The sequence below is a fragment of the Pecten maximus genome, chromosome 3 (genome assembly GCF_902652985.1).
Source record: "Pecten maximus chromosome 3, xPecMax1.1, whole genome shotgun sequence".
Lineage (NCBI taxonomy): Eukaryota > Metazoa > Mollusca > Bivalvia > Pectinida > Pectinidae > Pecten > Pecten maximus.
In genome coordinates, this window is record NC_047017.1 from 29,719,534 (window position 1) to 29,742,777 (window position 23,244).

At 36.5% G+C, this 23,244-nt stretch overlaps 1 protein-coding gene across 1 annotated transcript in view; it reads right to left on the reverse strand.

Annotated features, from left to right (window-relative positions):
* Positions 1–56: 56 nt before the first annotated feature.
* LOC117323860 (calpain-9-like) overlaps positions 57–23,244 on the reverse strand; it is a 28,775-nt gene continuing 5,587 nt past the window's right edge. The window contains exons 2-18 of the mRNA XM_033879362.1: positions 20,840–20,921; positions 20,438–20,699; positions 19,990–20,170; positions 19,280–19,366; positions 18,921–19,021; positions 14,720–14,797; positions 14,087–14,244; positions 13,134–13,294; positions 12,474–12,685; positions 11,835–11,943; positions 11,457–11,514; positions 10,566–10,624; positions 9,805–9,873; positions 8,684–8,762; positions 8,254–8,370; positions 6,533–6,585; positions 57–6,413 (exon numbers count right to left, since the gene is read on the reverse strand). Coding sequence (XP_033735253.1) covers positions 6,387–6,413; positions 6,533–6,585; positions 8,254–8,370; positions 8,684–8,762; positions 9,805–9,873; positions 10,566–10,624; positions 11,457–11,514; positions 11,835–11,943; positions 12,474–12,685; positions 13,134–13,294; positions 14,087–14,244; positions 14,720–14,797; positions 18,921–19,021; positions 19,280–19,366; positions 19,990–20,170; positions 20,438–20,699; positions 20,840–20,921 — 1,893 coding nt within the window. The 3' untranslated portion in view covers positions 57–6,386. The remainder of the gene's footprint in view (positions 6,414–6,532; positions 6,586–8,253; positions 8,371–8,683; positions 8,763–9,804; positions 9,874–10,565; positions 10,625–11,456; positions 11,515–11,834; positions 11,944–12,473; positions 12,686–13,133; positions 13,295–14,086; positions 14,245–14,719; positions 14,798–18,920; positions 19,022–19,279; positions 19,367–19,989; positions 20,171–20,437; positions 20,700–20,839; positions 20,922–23,244) is intronic.

Consider the following 23,244-nt stretch of genomic DNA (forward strand, 5'->3'; position numbering starts at 1 on the left):
AGTATTGTAGCATCATTTTAAGAATATTTTTTTCAAATAAACAATGGACACATAACTCAACATTAGTAACTTTTTATTACTTTTCATATCATTCTTCCCATTAGACACAGGACTTGTCTGAATGTTTAATCCATACAATGTCTTTCCCACCCCATCACAAACAAATAAAAAATCACACAAACATTGGTTCACAGTCATAAGGATATCAATACAAAAATCAATATACTGTTTGGATATACCAATGTATTTTCTACATTTGTATATATATAAGTAATAAGTATCATAATCAACGAAGGATGGACAAACAATAAGCATGGATTAAAAATTAAAATTAAACTTTAAAGTTAGAACACTACTCGTATTCAGGTCTCACAGTTTGCTGCCTACACCGACCCACATGAATAAATACATAAGGAATGTTACTGGAATGGAGTAAAACACAATTTCTGATAAAAAATGACATCTTAAACAAAAGACACATTATAAATACACTCGCCATTCATACAACATTTTAGTCATTATCACAATGGAAGTACACAAACATTATAAAACTTTTGATTAAAAAAAAAATATGAAAAAAGCATACAACATTGTACAAAATGTATTGGTTTTAATTGATTCATACCATATCTAAATAATGTATTTCAAAAATTGTTTATAATGTTGGGGCTGAACCTGGAGAACAATGGATAACACGCGTACCAGAACTAGGAATGTGGAGTAGTTTTACCTTTAATGACCAACAAAGTGATGATGTCACTACATCTGATGAGGTAGAGTACAAGTTTTTGGGTATTATCTTTGGTGCACGCGCATTTCTCCTTGACAGAATGGATACAACTGATGATTCTCAACCTATGTTAAAATCTGTGATTTATGTTAAAGTCTGTGATTTATGTCAAAAGTCTGTGATTTATGTTAATGTCTGTGAGCTTGATTATGATAAACTTTTGTTTCAATTTTGTGATGTTCTCATATTGTTGTCAATAAATACTGGTGAACTTTACAGGTAAACTACAAGTACTTCATGTTGAAAATATTATGCGGCACATTTGAAAAAAACAACAACAGAAAAACAAAGACAGCTGTTGTTTCATTACCATATTTTCCAATGAACAAGTCACTCAATCGAAAGTTTTCTTCAGTGACCAGCAGGTAAAATCTGACCAGCCTAAAAAAAGCTTAAGCAAAGTTTTGATTATTGAAAGTGGTTTGATTATACATGTTTATTACAGAATAAACTGATTCGATCAATACACTGATTTGCTATAATAAATAATCTGTTCTTTATCAATCGATGAACAAATAATTGTATAAAACAGCTGAATGATGTATCAAATACTGTGGACTATCTTGCAGACAGTGATAAACTAGGAAGCTAAACATGACTAGATGGTGCTACTGGTTTTAATGGAAAACATCGAAAACATTGTGTAAAATTGAGACACTGACATTGATGTGACTTATCACTAAGTTCTATAGATGTGACACCTGCCCTGCAAAATATAGGTTTAAAAAAGAAAACAACTTTCATTAAATATTTTTCCATTAAGAATCTTTCCATTAAGAATATTAAATATGAAAATTTTATAATATAATAAAAGTGTTTATTCAAGTATGTATTACCTTAAAATTAAGGAGTTACCCAAAAAAGCCATTAGCTGTTTGTTAAACTTTTAATACATTTAATACATAATTGTACAATAATTGTAAAAAGGATAAAACATAAATACTTACTGTAACTTCATCTGCAGTTACATTTTATGATAATGTAAGTTTGATTAGGTGAAAACCACTTCAGGTTCTAACATCTGATATTCCACAGGTGGTCTTATCTATTCCAGATTTCAGTATAAAATCTTACTTCCTGGATAATTGATCATACATCTACAGAATTATATTACACTGATAAAGTTAAACCTGTACATAGAGTGATTAAATGGAACCTCTAGGGTGACAGTATTGTTAGATAGTCACGGGCAGCAACATACATCTTAAAGTTAAATTGATAAATACTAAAATTGTTAAATTAAAACTTATTTAAGAGGTTTAACAAAGAAACTATTGAGTAAAAGACAAAATGATTACTTTATTTTACTGCATCAACATTTATTCAGACATGTATTGTCCACATATACATACATACTGGTAATTTTCTGTTTTAATACTACCAGGTAATGGAAAAATTTGCAATGGTTGAGTAAAATTCTTTTCAAAAGATTTCATCAAAAACAATGAAACACAATTAAAAACACATAAAAAACACATTAAAAACAATAAGAGCAAAACATTTTCCAACAAAAATGTCAAGAAAACAATTCATCAGCATTGTGAAGTTTCTGTGTAGCATTGTATGGCTAACTGTAAACAGTAAATCTTTACCACATGAACTGTGAGGAATGCAAACAGACAGCCACAAACACTTTATATGCCTTCCTGATATGACAGTGTACATGTATGATAAAACAGTATGACAAATTTCAGACAATATGGCCCTTGTTGTTAGATCATAACTTCCTATTAATAAATATACAGAGATGTAAAAATGTGAAGCTTGTTAAAATCTCTGGAATGGTGGCAATCAAACAAATGAAATATCATTGAAACAAACTCTGGAATGGCGGCAATCAAACAAATGAAATATCATTGAAACAAACAAGTCAAAAAAGAAATGGTTACCTTCCAATCTACTGTATGATATATATATATATATTGACAGATACATCACTGGTACCCAGAAAAGTACTAATTTCCTCGTGGAATGCCTAATAATTAGGCTTTCCCGATTATATTAGGCATTCCATGGGGAGATTAAAAAAAGAAATGGTTACCTTCCAATCTACTGTATGATATATATATATATATATTGACAGATACATGCATGTAACCCCCCATGAACATCTATTTATCATTTACATGTAAATGCGGACAATCACCAATGGACATCTAGATATTTTTAAACGTGGATTAACCTCAATAGACATCTAAATATATGTAAATGTCGACTTTCGCCAATGGACATCTACATACATGTACATGTGGACTACCGCCAATGGATATCTACATACATGTAAACATGGACTATCGCCAATGGATATCTACATACATGTAAACATGGACTATCACCAATGGATATCTACATACATGTAAACATGGACTATCGCCAATGGATATCTACATACATGTAAACATGGACTATCACCAATGGATATCTACATGTTAACATGGACTATCGCCAATGGATATCTACATACATGTAAATGTGGACTACCGCCAATGGATATCTACATGTTAACAGGGACTATATATAGCCAATGGATATCTATACATACATGTAAACTTGAACTATCGCCAATGGATATCTACATACCTGTAAATGTGGACTACCGCCAATAGATATCTAAATATATGTAAACAGGGACTATAGCCAATGGATATCGACATACATGTAAACTTGGACTATCGCCAATGGATATCTACATATACATGTAAATGTGGACTATCGCCAATGGATATCTACATATATGTAAATGTGGACTACCGCCAATATATATCTACATATATGTAAACAGGGACTATAGCCAATGGATATCTACATACATGTAAATGTGGACTACCGCCAATGGATATCTACATACATGTAAATGTGGACTTTAATGAATGGACATCTACATACATGTAAACATGTACTATCGCCAATGGATATCGATATACATGTAAATGTGGTCAGTCACCAATGGATATCTACATACACGTAAATGTGGACTATCGCCAATGGATATCTACATATACATGTAAATGTGGACTATCGCCAATGGATATCTACATACATGTAAACATGGACTATCACCAATGGATATCTATATATAAATGTGGACTACCGCCAATGGATATCTACATACCTGTAAACATGGACTATCGCCAATGGATATCGACATACATGTAAATGTGGTCAGTCACCAATGGACATCTACATACACGTAAACGTGGACTTTTCGCCATAGATATTTTCATTCATGTAAACTGTGGACATTTGCCAATGAATATCTACATAAATGCATGTAAACATGAACTTTCGCGAATGGATATCTACATGTAAATGTGGACTATCGCCAATAGACATCAATATACACTTAAACCTGAAATTTTGCCAATGGAGTCTATGTATACCTTTCCTTTCGTAAATATTTCAGTGGTTGCCATTAAATACATTGTATTACATTTCATTTAATGCCACTGAACATAAAAACATCAACTACACGTAAATGTGTCTGACCACACTAAACATGCATATGGTAGACCAGTAATGTTGGCCATTTGTTTGACACTGATAGATATCTACAGTTAAGGTGTATTACTGTCATCCAAAATAACAAGGTCACTTCGTACTTAGGCTATTAGCATTTAGATGTACACAACTTCTCTTTAACAATACAAATAACCTCGTACTAAAATACCATGCCAGGCTCCAAATGATTGATTTTTGACAATTAACATTACTGGATAGTTTGCAATGATAATGTGGTTTTCCTTTGTAAGGTAATAAACACACCACAGCAATTCTATTTAAGATATCTAAACTCTGGAGTATCGCCCAATCAACATATTTCTACTTCAAAACAAAAGTATATGGTCTATGTAAAACATAACGAGACATCATTCTATACATCAAATTTTAATACCCTTCATCTTTAAAGATAATATTTCTAAGGTAGTTAATGTCTGTCAAGACAAATAATACCAGATGATGTTATTGATCCACTCCTGACTTTTCGTTTAGCTTCATCCTCTTTGTATTATATCCACTACTACAAAATGAATAGCAGCTTCTTGTAAGTATAGTCCAGTCTTATCATATATATATAGGTACTACTTATACTCACAACTTATTGTGAGCAGTCACATTCTGCACTGTTATAACACTACTCACAGCTTCTTGTAAGTATAGTCCAGTCTTATCATATATATACAGGTACTACTTATACTCACAACTTATTGTGAGCAGTCACATTCTGCACTGTTATAACACTACTCACAACTTATTGTAAGTATAGTCCAGTCTTATCATATATACAGGTACTACTCACAACTTATTGTCAGCAGTCACATTCTGCACTGTTATAACACTACTCACAGCTTATTGTAAGTATAGTCCAGTCTTATCATACAGGTATACTACTCACAACTTATTGTCAGCAGTCACATTCATCATGCTACAGGTACTACTCACAACTTATTGTCAGTATAATCAAATTCCTCATCTTACTGAAACCACAAACAACTTATTGTCAGCAGTCAGATTCATGCTACAGGTACACGTACTACTCAAATAATTGTCAGCAGTCACACTCAACTTACTGAAACCACCAACAACTTATTGTCAGCAGTCAGATTTATCCAACAGGTACTACTCACAACTTATTGTCAGCAGTCTCATTCCTCATCCAACAGGCACTACTCACAGCTTATTGTCAGCAGGCACATTCCTCATCCAACAGGCACTACTCACAACTTATTGTCAGCAGGCACATTCCTCATCCAACAGGCACTACTCACAGCTTATTGTCAGCGGGCACATTCATCATCCAAATCATACTACTCACAGCTTATTGTCAGCAGTCTCATTCCTCATCCAACAGGCACTACTTACAGCTTATTGTCAGCAGTCTCATTCCTCATCCAACAGGCACTACTTACAGCTTATTGTCAGCAGTCTCATTCCTCATCCAACAGGCACTACTTACAGCTTATTGTCAGCAGTCTCATTCCTCATCCAATAGGCACTACTCACAGCTTATTGTCAGCGGGCACATTCCTCATCCAAATCATACTACTCATAGTTTATTGTCAGCAGTCACATTCCTCATCCAACAGGCACTACTTACAGCTTATTGTCAGCAGGCACATTCCTCATCCAACAGGCACTACTTACAGCTTATTGTCAGCAGTCTCATTCCTCATCCAACAGGCACTACTTACAGCTTATTGTCAGCAGGCACATTCCTCATCCAACAGGCACTACTTACAGCTTATTGTCAGCAGGCACATTCCTCATCCAACAGGTACTACTCACAGCTTATTGTCAGCGGGCACATTCCTCATCCAACAGGCACTACTTACAGCTTATTGTCAGCGGGCACATTTCTGACCCTTCAGGTACTACGTATACCCACAGCTTATTGTCAGCGGGCACATTTCTGAACCTACAGCTACTACTCACAGCTTATTGTCAGCAGTAAGTACCCTTGCTGCATCCAGTCCTTCAGGCACTAGTCAAATTTGTCATTTAACACAATCTTCAGCAGCATACATGTGTATCAGACACACAGACTATCACAGATAATTTTTCACATTAACTTAGAAAGTGATGTCATCTCATCACAGCATCATACCGACAGGGACCGCTCCAACCACTAAAACAAAAGATACAACACACTTTAATAACAGCAATCACAAACATACTCAAGTGTGAGGTAAAACTATAGACAAGGTTGGAAGGGTAGTGTATAGTGTTTTACTTGTATCAACTCACCTGATTTATTGATAACGACATTTGGTTGTTTGAGCTGTATTTCTTAAAGTCATCTGGAAATATAAAGTTATAGTTAATGCTAAAAGTTATTATACAGGTTAAACAAACAATCTCATATGACATATTCATTATTCACTCCACTGTGTGACATATTCACTCCACAGTGTGACCTATTCACTCCACAGTGACATATTCACTCCACAGTGTAACATATTCACTCAAGTGTGACATATTCACTCACAGTGTGACATATTCACTCAAGTGTGACATGTTCACTCCACAGTGTGACATATTCACTCAAGTGTGACATATTCACTCCACAGTGTGACATATTCACTCAAGTGTGACATATTCACTCCACAGTGTGACCTATTCACTCCACAGTGACATATTCACTCCATAGTACGACATATTCACTCAACAGTGTGACCTATTCACTCCACAGTGTGACATATTCATTCCACAGTGTGACATATTCAACCCACAGTGTGACATATTCATTCCGCAGTGACATACTCACTCAAAATTTAGAGTGTGACATATTCACACCAGAGTGACATATTCACGCCACAGTGTTCACTTTATACAATATATGATAGCAAACATTTAACTATCAGGAACTTTAGGGGACTGAGTAAGACTCATGCAACAGATTGAGGAGAGAAAAAGTATTAAATAAATCTATTTAATTACAAATACAGTCAAACCTCGATGATTCGAACTTCGTTGATTCAAATTTCTCGCTGTATCGAACTTTTTGCTTGGTCCCGAATTTCCTCACTATATAACGCTACTAACGAACCTATGTATGATTCGAATTTTTATAAATCGAAGTTTTCGATGTATCGAACTTTTTTCATGGCCCGTTAGCTATGATATTATAGGTAATTGACATCTCATGATTCAAACAAAAAGTTTACCTGTACTGACCACTGGACAGGTGTTTGTCGTGACCCCCGCGGCGAGAGTTCACACCCCTCCCAAAAATGCCCTGACTGACAATAGGGATAACGATAGCGTGCGTTGTCACTCCCGATCATGGGGTTAATTAATAATCAGACTAAATTGATAGATAAATGGTATATTTAGAAGCCATGGCATTTAATCACTCCGGTAAACCATACCGGTAGTCGTCTCCGCCGCCATTGAAATCAGCGGTTGGTAAGAAAATTTTACGGAACAGTAAAACAAGCGGACCAATTTTAAACACAAACAATTAGCGATGTCTTCACTCATATTCAAAGTGTCACGTTTCAAACTTATACATAAATATCCAAGTAAATCGATTATTTGTCATTCAAGCATGCATTCTCCAACTGATCGGCATTCCGTATTTTATATGCACATATCGTAAACACATGTGCCTTTAGTAGAAAAACGTTAACGTAAGTGTGCAATGTACTTCTGTTTTATCTATAAGCCGGGATATAAGTGCTTTGTAACATATACATAGTTATATGTATAATTGATGAAAAGTATTTCTATTTTGTTGGGTTTGGGGTAAATTAACTAACGTTTTGATGTGAGCCTGACAGGCGACGGTCAACACCGACACCGAGGACATATAACGTTAACAGATATGGTCATTATCAAGAAAACATCGATCTATTGTCAACCATGAATAATTCGAAGTCCCGCTGTTTCGAAGTTTTTCTGTTAGTCCCTTGAACTTCGAAACATCGAAGTTTGACTGTACCTTAAGGTGCGAGAAAAAGACTTACTGAACAGTTTCATGAGTTTAGCTAAACAGATCAGGTAGCTGTCCAATCCAACAAGACATCTCTCATCAGCATACCGATACACTAGGGACTGCATCGTGGAATTATTGATTTTGAAACCTGATGAAATAAGCATGGAAGAAAGAAATTAGTCTAAATCACTTAAATAAATATTCACCGGTATGTTATGTAGCACGTGTGAACTGTATTGAATGACAAAGCCTATGGGTTTGTATCTCAGACATATGTATTGGACCAAAGAAATCATTGAAGCATACAATAAATGCATAATTATATTCTGAATTATCTTAATTTACATGGCTGCATATTTCTCTTGTAAAATGATTATTTTCATAATTTTCGAAACCCTCCTGAATTACATTACACACAAAGCTGTGGAAGGGAGAAAATAAAGGGAGGTAACTCATCTCACCTGCTGCTCCTATTGCTCGCCTCAACTCAAATGAGCTTAGCTTTCCTGACTGGTCTGCATCAAATTGGTAAAACAGTTTCTGAAAATAATCCCACAGTACATCATCAAAGTTCAACTTCTACTAAGGATATATCAAATTTCTATGATATAATTAAATATGCATGTTTTTAGCCTGTCTATGCATGTCAGTAGAAAAAAATATTGTTTTTGTCAGATACCTCCTAAACAAGTGAAACTAGTTCAATTATAAAACTACACAAAAATGACAGGGAATCATGTGTAAATGTGCATTCAGTCTCTTTTATTGTGGACATTGTGGTTGTCATGGTAACAAGGCCACTATATACAGGTCCTTGTGTAATAGTCTATAGGTCATGCATCCTTAGATTGATTTAATTCAAACTTGGTCAAATGGTGTAAATTATCATTGCTTTACTTATAAAATAAAAATATGAAACATAATGTAAGCTTTTGATTGGTCAAAATAGAGATACCGGTACATTGTATGATATTTTCAGTGTGAGTTAGATGACAATAACCATGGTACTGCTTAACGAAACCTTGGTTGCCATGATAACCAAAACAAGACCTGTATACAACAAGACAGATTTTGAACATACTAATCCCTGCAAAGAAAGGAACCTATTTCAATGAAACAAAACAGAAATATGACCGGTCAGTTTTTTTTGTGGAAATTTCCTTCATCATGGACACCAGGTCACTATAAACAGTGTTTGTGTAATAGCCAATATCTCATCAGTTCTTAGATCAATTTCATTGAAACTTGGTCAAATGGTGTGTAACTTATCAATGCTTGTGGAGATATTGTCTGATTAAGCTGAAAATGAGTATACCCTGGTACAAGGGTTTTGAGGGATGGCTTATAGTTCTAGTTTTGCATTAAAATCATGCATTCCCGTGTTAGGATACTGATGATGATAACAGGAAAGTGTAGTAGGACATAGATAGTGGTACATATTATATAGATAGAAGCTGAACCCACAACACAAATTCATTACCGTAACCACAGAATGCAACAAAATACAAATTTTGTTGTTGGGTTTGTTACAGTGAAGTAGCTGCATGATGAAACAGATTATAAACATTTATTTGAGTTGTACCTTCCAACTCCTGAGGAGATTCCACAGATACTGGAACTCTGGGTAGCCTAGCTGGCCGGAGTTGTCTGTCTGTAGTAAGTTAAGGAATCCACCAACTGACTGTATCTGTAAAGTTAGAACTTAATCACACTGGTCAAACTTGAGAAGAATTTTAATATATTTGTTGTTTAAGAAATCCATGATTGCGTAATCATGTTAAAAAATGGTTGCTGTCACTGCCATGTGTAAGTCTTTCTTAGGCCGAAAAATAACAACACTTAATTAACTGCCCATCCTTAATATCCCCATAAATTTCCAGCTCCTTGTGTTTTTCAAGGCAGATGAACTGAAAATAAAAACACTTGATCAGGACTATCTCAGGATCATGTCAGTCAAATATGAGCTGAATCCTACTGGTGAAACTTGAGAAGAAGTGTGAAATGTGAAAAATTTATGCATAACGCATGGCGACAGTGACAGCCAAAAACACGACAACTACAATTATAATACATAACATTTGAACTTCATTTCAAAAATACTAAACCAGTTTACTGATTTCACTTACTACATTAGATAAGAAACCTGCAGGACAGACAGCTAGATATTTATTGGTATAGTTTTAGTTAAACATGTGGCTGAAATGACTTATAAGCCAGTTGACAAAAATACCATTTTAGTAATAATATTAGATATATTTAGCTCAGAATTTCTTTTCCTTCATTACCAAACTAACTTCAAAGTCTTATTTTTTAACAGATGATACATGGGTATGTAAAGGATACATCCAAAAGCAGAACAAACGATTTACAGGCATCCACTGACAGGTCTCTGTGTAAGGGTTCTGAAATCAACACAGCAGGTAATTAACAAAAGCAAACAACAAAACTATTATTGGAAATCCAAAACTGCCAATAAGTTATAACTGAAACACCATAAATTCTGTTTTGATTGATATGTGTACTGTAACCCTTGAGACTATCCATGCCAAATATGCCCAATCTTGTAAAACATATTGATAGGAATAATTCCTCTCATTTTCTTTCATTACATATATTGCATCATTTGCAACAGAATTTTAATCTGGTAATCTGGAGATTTTGGCAGAAAAAGAAAAGTCCAAACCAGCTAACCTTCAATTGGTCATTTCAATACAGTTCACAAATGCATATCATAGAATTTTTTATGTGACCATGGAAGCATGTCAAGGTCATATCTATTCCATAAAAAGGCTTTTAATAACAGACAATTATCATGGCATATGATACAAATTTAATTATTAGTTAAAATTTGCCTCAGATAAAAGTATGCCGGGGTCTTAGTATGGGAAGGAAACTATACTGTTAACAGAGCCCAGAAATAATCTGTGGAGAGGTGACTCCATAATTATTAATAAGAAATATTTCAATGATAGGTAGTACTAGACTGCTGCCCTGATAAATACTAGTCGCAATATATCACTCAACTAGAGAGAACTTCTCTGTTGAGCATAAGACTAATAAACCAGAGCCCCCAGGTTCGATCCCTTGCAAAAGTATTGATACAGATAATGATCTCTGATATGATAATTACGATTTCTCTCCACTAATTATGGAGTTGGTCTGATATATTATGATAATTACGATTTCTCTCCACTAATTATGGAGTTAAAATCTAGGTGTTTACTGTCGTCTTACCTTTCCTGAGGGCATCATTCACAACACCTCTCAGTTCAAACGGATCTATTTCCATGTCCTGTAGGGAATAAAAACAATTACACTGGTTGTAACTTGTATTATACAAGTAGAACTCGTAAGAGGTCGTCGGCAACACCAAATGCTATATATTTACAATTATACATTAAAAAATATCATTTCTCTCTAGACAAAAACCAGTCTTCAAAATGAAACTTTGAATAATTTAACAGTAACTTCTGCCTATATCAGAAATAGAACCAAGATAATTGATATTTCAAAAAGACAAGCATTTTACAGAAAAGCAAAGCATTATGCATCTTTGATACATATGAAGGAAAATGTATCTTTAATGAGAAAGGTCATGAAATTTTGACTTACCTCCCCTGAGACAGAGTAGAAAAATCTCTTGAACTTCTCCTCCTTGTCACTGTCAGGAGGTGTTGGGGGTAGAGTTACAGACACTCTCTCTGGTGTGGCATCCATATTGCTGTAAATATCACAAGGAATCTATACAAGGAATCTATACAAATGTTCATCCTTGAGAAAAATCTCATAATCAGCCAACAAAACACTGGCACATGTATTTTGTGTGAGTTAAACTTTTAATCTACAATGTAGAATCCACAGGGTTTTAATGAAAAGTAATCCAATATCCCCTCTCCCAGGAGGAAAAAATAATGAAATGATTGGAAGGTACAACAGACACAAAATAGAATTTCATAAAAGTGGCAAAACGTCTCAGAAAACATTGAAATGAAAAATAAAATGAACACAAACTATGCAAGGTACATGTACAGATCACATGTAGGTTTCACAGGTAATTAAAAAGCAATACCATACTTCAGACAAAAGGGGCATAACTCCCAAGAAAATCACTGAATTGTAGTAAATATTTGACATATTATCTGTCACAACAACTTTTACTATAATTACAAAGCACACAGAGAGACAGTAGCTGTGACATATATGGTATTGGAAAAAATAATGTACAGATGGAGAAAGTTGAGGAAAACTTACGTAACAGCATTCTTGTTTTCAAAGAAAAATCTCAGGTAAAAACTACCAAGTTCGTTAGGATCGTATGTACATGGCACCACAACATATTCACCAGGATTCATCGTCATACGTGTAATTATCTGTCGACTATCTATAAAATGGCCACTTGATTCTACTTGGCGATTGGTCTCAAAAAACTCCTTAGGTAAAGGCATTTCTTCTTCTTTGCGAAGCTGGAATACAATAACGTAAAGGTCACAACATACATCGTCAATGGATCTATTGTTAATGGATCGGTCTTCCTATAAAACAATATTAATCACTATAACTTCCTACATATCTAATTATATGTTGTGTAATATAATTCTCCTATCAAAGTGTTATATAAAACCTATTGAATAGAACTTGTTACTGATTTGATATACACTGTCTTAAATCATAGATTTCACCACAACACCATAGAAGGTTTACCACATGTTACTTCTGTTTTCATTCACAACTGCACATGTCAGGTTACAGTCGAGGACACATATAATCCACACATTTTGTTAACAACATTACAGATAATCATGCTTATCATTATTGGTATAAAATGATACCAGTTCATATCACTACAAGAGGGAAGTTACAAAATTGTATAAAAAGTTTATATGTCTGATTTACAACATGTAGCTTACTAACCTCATATATCACAAACCCTATATACAGGTTTTTCTTTCCTTTCTGTTTCATTTTGCGTCTGTCTTTCTGCATCATTTGTAAAATAAAGCTGCAAACATTGTCACCGTCCTCGTCAATATCAGACAAGGCCACCTTGTACTGGGGGTTTGTCCAGTGGGTGTCTGTAACACACATCTGTACATAATTACTATTTAGATGATAAAATATTCACAACAACAACAGTTTGTGGTATTACTACCAGACAAATAAACGGGACATGCTGCTAGCATCTGAATGTTTGGCCGCCGGTATCTGAATGTTTGGCCGCCGGTATCTGAATGTTTGGCTGCCAGTACCTGAATGTTTGGCTGCCAGTATCTGAATGTTTGGCTGCCAGTATCTGAATGTTTGGCTGCCAGTATCTGAATGTTTGGCCGCTGGTATCTGAAAGTTTGATGGAAGTATTTCTATTATCGGCTGCTAGTGTTTGAATGTTTGGCTGCCAGTATCCGAATGTTTGGTCATTAGTTTCTTAATGTTTGGCTGCTAGCATTTCAATATTTGGCCACTTCTATTTGAATGCTTGGTGTCTATTATCTGAATGTTTGGCTGATGGTATTTGAATATTTGTATTAATCATAATTGTAATATTTGAATGTTTTTATCAATAATATTTGAATGTTTTTATTAATAATAGTTGTAATTTTTGAATGTTTGTATTAATAATAATGGTAATATTTGAATGTTTGGCTGATGGTATCTGAACGTTTGTATTAATGATAATTGTAATATTTGAATGTTTGTATTTATCATAATTGTAATATCTGAACATTTGTATTAATAATAATTGTAATATTTGAATGTTTGGCTGATGGTATCTGAATGTTTGTATTAATAATTATATATATATATTATAACTTTTATAACTTATTTTGGTATGGGTATAATTGTAATATTTGAATGTTTGGCCGTACCTTGTTGTGATGGTCTCCCTCCAGCATTGAAGCCTCTCTGCCACGTATCCTGGTACTCGGCGGTATGCCACTGTTTAGGCATTTCTATAGGTGAGTCTGGTGTTAGGTTACAGATATCAAGGCTATCAAAGTTGTGTTTAAAGTCTTCAAACTCCATCCTTCAACCAGACAACATAATATTACTTCTCTACAACTAATGGCCATGTGACCTTCAACTACCAACTCATTGTGAAGATATAGCAAGGGTAAATTTGCAAACCCACATAGTGTGTTTAACAATAGATGGAAAGTTTCATTAGTGAAATGCTTTCAATACCAATAGCTTTTTAATGAGATTAACTCTAAAATGTACATTTGTATACATTAACATAATAATTATCAAAATAATTATCAGTTTTTTCTCAACTAACCTTCTAGTCTTATATATAATTGTACATGGTTTCCAAGTTTCATCTACTTATAATTTAAGTTATATCTTACAGAAACCAAAAACATGGAAGTGCTGGAGACAATGCTTCCATAAACTGTATTACATCCTTTGAAAGTTTTAACAAAATAAACATTCTTCTTCAAATATTACAGTAGACTTAACGACAGTTTTTTATATAGGCACACTAATTCTACACAACTTACCAGAACTCGCCATCATCCCTAAACACTAGTCCCATTTTCTCTCGGTCCTGTTCTGGGATGCTGTTCCATTCTCTAGACCTACAATAAGTCAATAATAACATAAACAACAAATCTGTGACTTTCCTTCCTCAGTAACCAGTTTTTATAAACCCCTTAATGTCAAGTCTAACAACAGGTGTATCCTACTTCTGCAATTTGTATTCCATACCAACCACAAGTTTAACCCACTCAAATCTACTACCCAAGGGGATCTTCACCAGTATAATGTATGGGAGGGTCTTATTGGGTATGGGGGAGATCTCCACCAGTATAATGTATGGGAGGGTCTTATTGGGTATAGGGGAGATCTCCACCAGTATAATGTATGGGAGGGTCTTATTGGGTATTGGGGAGATCTCCACCAGTACAATGGGAGGGTCTTATTGGGTATGGGGGATCTCCACCAGTATAATGTATGGGAGGGTCTTATTGGGTATGGGGGAGATCTCCACCAGTATAATGTATGGGAGGGTCTTATTGGGTATGGGGGAGATCTCCACCAGTATAATGTATGGGAGGGTCTTATTGGGTATTGGGGAGATCTCCACCAGTATAATGTATGGGAGGGTCTTATTGGGTATGGGGGAGATCTCCACCAGTACAATGTATGGGAGGGTCTTATTGGGTATGGGGGAGATCTCCACCAGTACAACGAGAGAGTCTTATTGGGTATGGGGGAGATCTCCACCAGTACAATGTATGGGAGGGTCTTATTGGGTATGGGGGAGATCTCCACCAGTACAATGTATGGGAGGGTCTTATTGGGTATGGGGGAGATCTCCACCAGTACAATGTATGGGAGGGTCGTATTGGGTATGGGGGAGATCTCCACCAGTACAATGTATGGGGGGATCTTATTGGGTATGGGGGAGATCTCCACCAGTACAATGTATGGGAGGATCTTATTGGGTATGGGGGAGATCTCCACCAGTACAATGTATGGGAGGGTCTTATTGGGTATGGGGGAGATCTCCACCAGTACAATGTATGGGAGGGTCTTATTGGGTATGGGGGAGATCTCCACCAGTACAATGTATGGGAGGGTCTTATTGGGTATGAGGGAGATCTCCACCATTACAATGTATGGGAGGATCTTATTGGGTATGGGGGAGATCTCCACCAGTACAGTGTATGGGAGGGTCTTATTGGGTATGGGGGAGATCTTGGGGGAGATATCCACCAGTACAGTGTATGGGAGGGTCTTATTGGGTATGGGGGGATCTCCACCAGTACAGTGTATGGGAGGGTTTTATTGGGTATGGGGGAGATCTCTGCCAGTACAATGTATGGGAGGGTCTTATTGGGTATGGGGGAGATCTTGGGGGAGATCTCCACCAGTACCCTCCCATACATTGTACTGGTGGAGATCTCCCCATACCCAATAAGACCAGTACAATGTACAATGAGAGGGTATTATTGGGTATGGGGGAGATCTCCACCAGTACAATGAGAGGGTCTTATTGGGTATGGGGGAGATCTCCACCAGTATAATGTATGGGAGGGTCTTATTGGGTATGAGGGGAGATCTCCACCAGTATAATGTATGGGAGGGACTTATTGGCTATGGGGGAGATCTCCACCAGTACAATGGGAGGGTCTTATTGGGTATGGGGGAGATCTCCACCAGTACAATGTATGGGAGGTTTTTCTTATTGGGTATGGGGGGAGATCTCCACCAGTATAATGTATGGGAGGGTCTTATTGGGTATGGGGGAGATCTCCACCAGTACAATGTATGAGAGGGTCTTATTGGGTATGGGGGAGATCTCCACCAGTACAATGTATGGGAGGGTCTTATTGGGTATGGGGAGATCTCCACCAGTACAATGAGAGGGTCTTATTGGGTATGGGGGAGATCTCCACCAGTACAATGTATGAGAGGGTCTTATTGGGTATGGGGGAGATCTCCACCAGTACAGTGTATGGGAGGGTCTTATTGGGTATGGGGGAGATCTCCACCAGTACAGTGTATGGAAGGGTCTTATTGGGTATGGGGGAGATCTCCACCAGTATAATGTATGACAGGGTCTTATTGGGTATGGGGGAGATCTCCACCAGTACAATGTATGGGAGGGTCTTATTGGGTATGGGGGAGATCTCCACCAGTATAATGTATGGGAGGGTCTTATTGGGTATGGGGGAGATCTCCACCAGTACAATGTATGGGAGGGTCTTATTGGGTATGAGGGAGATCTCCACCAGTATAATGTATGGGAGGGTCTTATTGGGTATGGGGGGAGATCTCCACCAGTACAATGTATGGGGGGGTCTTATTGGGTATGGGGGAGATCTCCACCAGTACAGTGTATGAGAGGGTCTTATTGGGTATGGGGGAGATATCCACCAGTACAATGTATGGGAGGGTCTTATTGGGTATGGGGGAGATCTCCACCAGTACAATGGGAGGGTCTTATTGGGTATGGGGGAGATATCCACTCTCACTTCATCTGACAATTTCTGGATTAAATCTTTGCGACAAACTTTTGACTCGAGAGAATCTTTACTCTGAACTTTTCATACATATGAATCATTATTCACTTAACAAAATGTCAACCTTTCAAAGGTTGCTTTCCTTTGGATGTTGCCATTATTTCTTACCACTATTGATCGGTTACCATTTGAAACATCTGACGGTCCATTAAACTCCACTCAGCTAACCTAGGGCTTCCTCATCCTTACTGTATTTATCCTCAAACAAGCCCCCTCCCCTAGTGTAAAAGTTTAGTACTGTATTATCCTCAAAAAGACCCCTCCCCTAGTGTAAAAGTTTAGTACTGTATTTATTCTCAAACAAGCCCCCTCCCCTAGTGTAAAATTTAGTACTGTATTTATCCTAAAACAAGCCCCCTTCCCTTAGTGTAAAAGTTTAGTACTGTATTTATCCTCAAAATACCCCTCCTTTAATGTAAAAGTTTAGTACTGAATTTATTCCAAACAAGCCCCCTCCCCTAGTGTTAAAGTTTAGTACTGTATTTTGCCTCAAAAAGACCCCTCCTTTAATGTAAAAGTTTTGAACTAAACTTTATGGAAGACTAAAATGTGAACCGCTTTTAGCTATAATACAATTTTAAAATCGATAATTCTGTAAAAGTAGAGAAGGGTGATTATTTGCAGGTAAATACTGTACATATCTATCCGTGGTCCATTCCCCTCCACTTGACTACCTCAGGGTTCCCCGCCCACATCTAGTACTTACATATCTCCTAAAGGTCCGTTCCACTCCACTCGACTACCCCGGGGTTTCCCGCCCACATCTAGTACTTACACATCTCCCCATGGTCCGTTCCACTTCACTTGACTACCCCAGGGGTTTCCCGCCCGCATCAGTACTTACACATCTCCCCATGGTCCGTTCCACTTCACTTGACTACCCCAGGGGTTTCCCGCCCGCATCAGTACTTACACATCTCCCCATGGTCCATTCCACTTCACTTGACTACCCCAGGGTTTCACGCCCACATCTAGTACTTACACATCTCCCCATGGTCCGTTCCACTTCACTCGACTACCCCAGGGTTTCACGCCCACATCTAGTACTTACACATCTCCCCATGGTCCATTCCACTTCACTTGACTACCCCAGGGGTTTCCCGCCCGCATCAGTACTTACACATCTCCCCATGGTCCATTCCACTTCACTTGACTACCCCAGGGTTTCACGCCCACATCTAGTACTTACACATCTCCCCATGGTCCGTTCCACTTCACTTGACTACCCCAGGGGTTTCCCGCCCGCATCAGTACTTACACATCTCCCCATGGTCCATTCCACTTCACTTGACTACCCCAGGGTTTCACGCCCACATCTAGTACTTACACATCTCCCCATGGTCCATTCCACTTCACTTGACTACCCCAGGGTTTCACGCCCACATCTAGTACTTACACATCTCCCCATGGTCCGTTCCACTTCACTTGACTACCCCAGGGGTTTCCCGCCCGCATCAGTACTTACACATCTCCCCATGGTCCGTTCCACTTCACTTGACTACCCCAGGGTTTCACGCCCACATCTAGTACTTACACATCTCCCCATGGTCCGTTCCACTTCACTTGACTACCCCAGGGTTTCACGCCCACATCTAGTACTTACACATCTCCCCATGGTCCGTTCCACTCCACTCGACTACCCCAGGGTTTCACACCTACATCTAGTACTTACATATCTCCCCATGGTCCGTTCCACTCCACTCGACTACCCCAGGGGTTTCGCACTCTAACTAGTGTTATAGGCATTTCTCCTTCCTCAGACATGAGCAATATCTGTAATAAAACAACACGGTATATATGTAATTGTAAATTATGACTGCATTTACTAAAACATTTTATAATAACATGAAAATTATTAAACACAGTAGATTATGTGATTCTTCATTAATAGTAGTGTTTTAAATGTAATATCATTTAATCTTTTTATCTTTATAAAAATTGTAATTTTAATGCCGAATAGCATTTCATCATTGTTTTATACCAGGCACTATAAGAATCACGACACCAATAAACATCGTGTATATATTGTACCTCTCGGAGATCAGTAATGCTGTAAGCATGTCCAGCACACAGACCATTGGGTAGAATACTCTCTGTTCCAGGCCCACCCTTTATTTGCTGAAAAATAACACTGTCTGAATGATAAAACAGTAACTAAATACATAACCCTAATCCTACCAGTCAACACAAAAAATGTAGTGTTCAAAATGTGTATCATATATATACTGATGAATTTATTTCATCAAACTTCAAATCTTTCACCTTCAATAATTTTATTACTGTATTGATATTGTGTTTAAATGTATCATTACAATCGAGATAGTATCTGTGATCTGTATCTGATGTGTAGACAGCCTTTTTTTATAAACATAATTATGCGAATACAAAACTTGCATTTTTACATCACAGATAATCTGAAATGTTTGATGTGTGTTAAACAGTAACATTTATACCCTTAGGGACTTTATCTAGATTTAAGTCATGACTTCACAAGAGAAGATACATTGATAAGGTATCAATAAAATTTTCATGCAAAATGAATCACCGATCAGGTATGATAACTCAGACCTTCAAACAAAGGAAATCTATAACAATAAGGTTATCTGATCTCTTAAATCTGATAAAGCATCAATAAAAATGGCAGATTTCATCTTGAGTTTGACAGGTATCTGATCACTAGGATCTCTACCCTTATATAATTCATTGAACTAATCTATAACATTCCTCATCAGGGGCCTTACATTGATCCCACATCCAATCAGACTCTGGCGGTCGAGGGCTTTAAACAGGATGTTGACAATGTTGCGTGGTACGTTGGTCTTTGCTCCTCGTAAGATGTAGCTCTCACAGATTCCCCCGGTAAAGTCAGTCAGCGCATCCCCTACATTGCCCGACTTCAAAGCCTCATAGGACCCATTTAATCTGTAGGCAGGAATTTCTTGATGTTTAACGTGTTAATTAAGTCAAATATTCAATGATGAGTAAAGCTTACATATAAACATTGTTGATTTGTTATTAAAACATGAATAAATAAAATTAAGGTTTATCATATATAAATACACTTTATTTATTTCATAATTTTATAATGATCGTTATACAAGGTAAATGAATTTAGACTTAATCACTGTTTTGGCTGTGGTGGAAGTGTGTGATGGGGTCCTGATGTGAGGTGTGAGTAAGGGAACTTACTTAGCGTAGGCCTTCTCCAGGAGAGCAGACCAGAACTCATTGCGGTTGTTGGAGTGTACAAACAGAAGTTGTCCTCGACTTGTGGGTAGCTTGTCATCCACAATCACCTCCACCCATTTACCAAAGTGCCAAAAGTTAAAGCGGAATATGCCTGCATACCAGCCCTCATGGAATCCCTGATCAGCTGGGACCACCCGCCGAAAAAGTTCACGATGATCTGGACTGGACAGACAGGCAATGGCGGACACCACCCAGCAGTCACCTGACATTTATATATTACATGTATATATACAATTAAGCATGTAATTTATTGTATCTTGTTTATCAATTAATCAAAATCAATGGTCTGGTCCTACCAGAGTTTTATATAATATATAGATTGATATCAAAACTGATTCTTACCTAGCTCTCCTTGCTGCACATCAAATCTAGAAGCATTGTCCAGGAAGAAATTTGGCTTCATGTGGTGGTACCCTGCTATTTCCTGAAATACACAGTAGATACCAGGTATAACATATGTACCATCTGGAACAAATACAGTATATATCACATAATCATCTGGATTCTACTATCAAAGAGTGTGTATATCATATATCACTTGAATTCTTAACAATAATACTACATTACATGTAGTATTCTCCAACAATCATTGTACTGTATGCTTCAAATAAGTACCTCTATACACTGTATAGCCAGTCCCCTTCACTAACTTTAACCATTCTTGGTTCGCCATACAAATTGTCAGCAGATCTAGATCCTTCATTAACTAAATTATAGTTCTACGTTAAAGGGTTTTAGACACAAAAAGGTTAAAGTTGTCTATAGGTTAGTTTCTGAAAAGCCAGTCAAATAACCCTCACACTCCTGGGGTTGTGTATATACACGCTGAGATACAGGGCACAGCATGGGCCCATCTGGACAACTGACCTATATGCAAAATTTCATTCTGATAACGAGGTCGGTCAGCCTCCTACGAGGTCGGTCAGCCTCCTACGTCACAGGTTCACTGCTGCCGAGATGATAGTATAACTAACGTTATAATGTCGCATTAAATCACTATTTACACACTATCTACCAAAGGTTTTGTGATGTGGGAATACTTTACATTAATATATTGGGTTACAACAGTGAATTGGTTACATGTACTCCAGTGATGATCCCGTTATTCATTAAACAACTGTATTAAATTCAACTTTATTGCATAAGTTTTACAACTTATTGGATAAAATAGTATATAACATTAATGGACAAAGGCATCCACTCTTACATGATTTATAATTCAATCAGCTAATTTGTCAGATTTGTTACAGGGAAACAGAGAAATAATCATTAAAAATGAATATATTCTAATTAAAATCTTATAAAAAATCTTTCCTTTAGTTTATTTGCTAGTGATAAATATATTCCTAAATTGTTAAGTTCTTTCATATTTTCTACTTTGAGTAACTGAATACGTTTAAACATACTACAGTATTTAAAATGATATGTTTTAATCAAATCAATACGAATGTCTGCGTAGCATTTTCACCACATCAAATACATTTCCTTCATAACCTTCATAAAACATTCTTTAAGGAAATTGTCAAAAAAGGACGTTGTTTGAATACATTACTGTAAAATTGATCAGAACAGTAACTGATTTCTTCAAACATTTACCCAAGACTGACAGTTCAAAGTTACTGATTTAAATAAAGAATCCAAGGATATTTAGTTTCCAACATGTCATCATAACATGCTTTGAGTAAAAAATTATCTGGACGCTTTAATTTCAACCAATATTTAAAAATTCTTGATTTAATATGTACAAAGGAAATCCTCAAAGTTCAATGAACAAAAAACCCATGTATCGTCTCCGATAAAAAAAAATCAGTTCTGTGATTACGTACTATCTAATTAAATTACATCAGGATGAGACAACTGTATTTCAAACTACTGCATTTTTATCAAATCTTTATCCTGCAAAATTAAGAAATGGATATTTTTATGTTAATATTACGTCAGGAAAGGGTAAAACATGTTCTTAAAAGTGTACAAAATCTTATCAAATTATGCCAAAAATAAAATGGTTAACAAGGCTAGGAAAATTAATCACCGTAAAAAGACTTCACAAGTGAGATCATTTTGTCACCTCACTGTATAGTAGACCAGAGATGTATATATCACATATGTGATATTTACATCTCTGAGTAGACCTATAGTGTATATGCCATTGTTTGAGTTTTTAAAATAAAAAAATAAATAAACAGATGACATGTGATATTAGTAAATAACCAAGGTTATGATATTGTCCGCTGGTCTACTATTTTGATTATACAATTACAGACATGAGGTGTGGAAAGAAAATCTAAACATGTAAGATGATAAAATCAGGACATTCACTGTCATTGCTTTCAATGTTTACAAAATAATATGGGGCTTTTTGAAGTTTCCCTCTATAAATGCATATAACAAGGCAGATTCTAGCCTAGTGATACTGGTGATGTGAACCAGATGACGCGTCGGACCACGTGACCACCTAGCTCATTAAAATTTTTCAGCCAGCAGCAATATCCCCCTACTGGCCTAAAATAGATAAACAGCTTTGTATGGCGAGGTAAAACCTGTGTCAGCCAACATTTATGGGGTCGGGCTAACAGAAAATGGAAAAATACCCTATGTGTCCAAAACCCTTTAAGCACCAATAAATTAAGCCACTAAAATTTAACTTCAAAGTGGAAATATCACTTGGGTACTCCAAAAGTATAAAATTGACTTTGAAAATGGCACAAATATGCTGAAATATTAGCCCGGAAGTTTGCAGTGAAGGT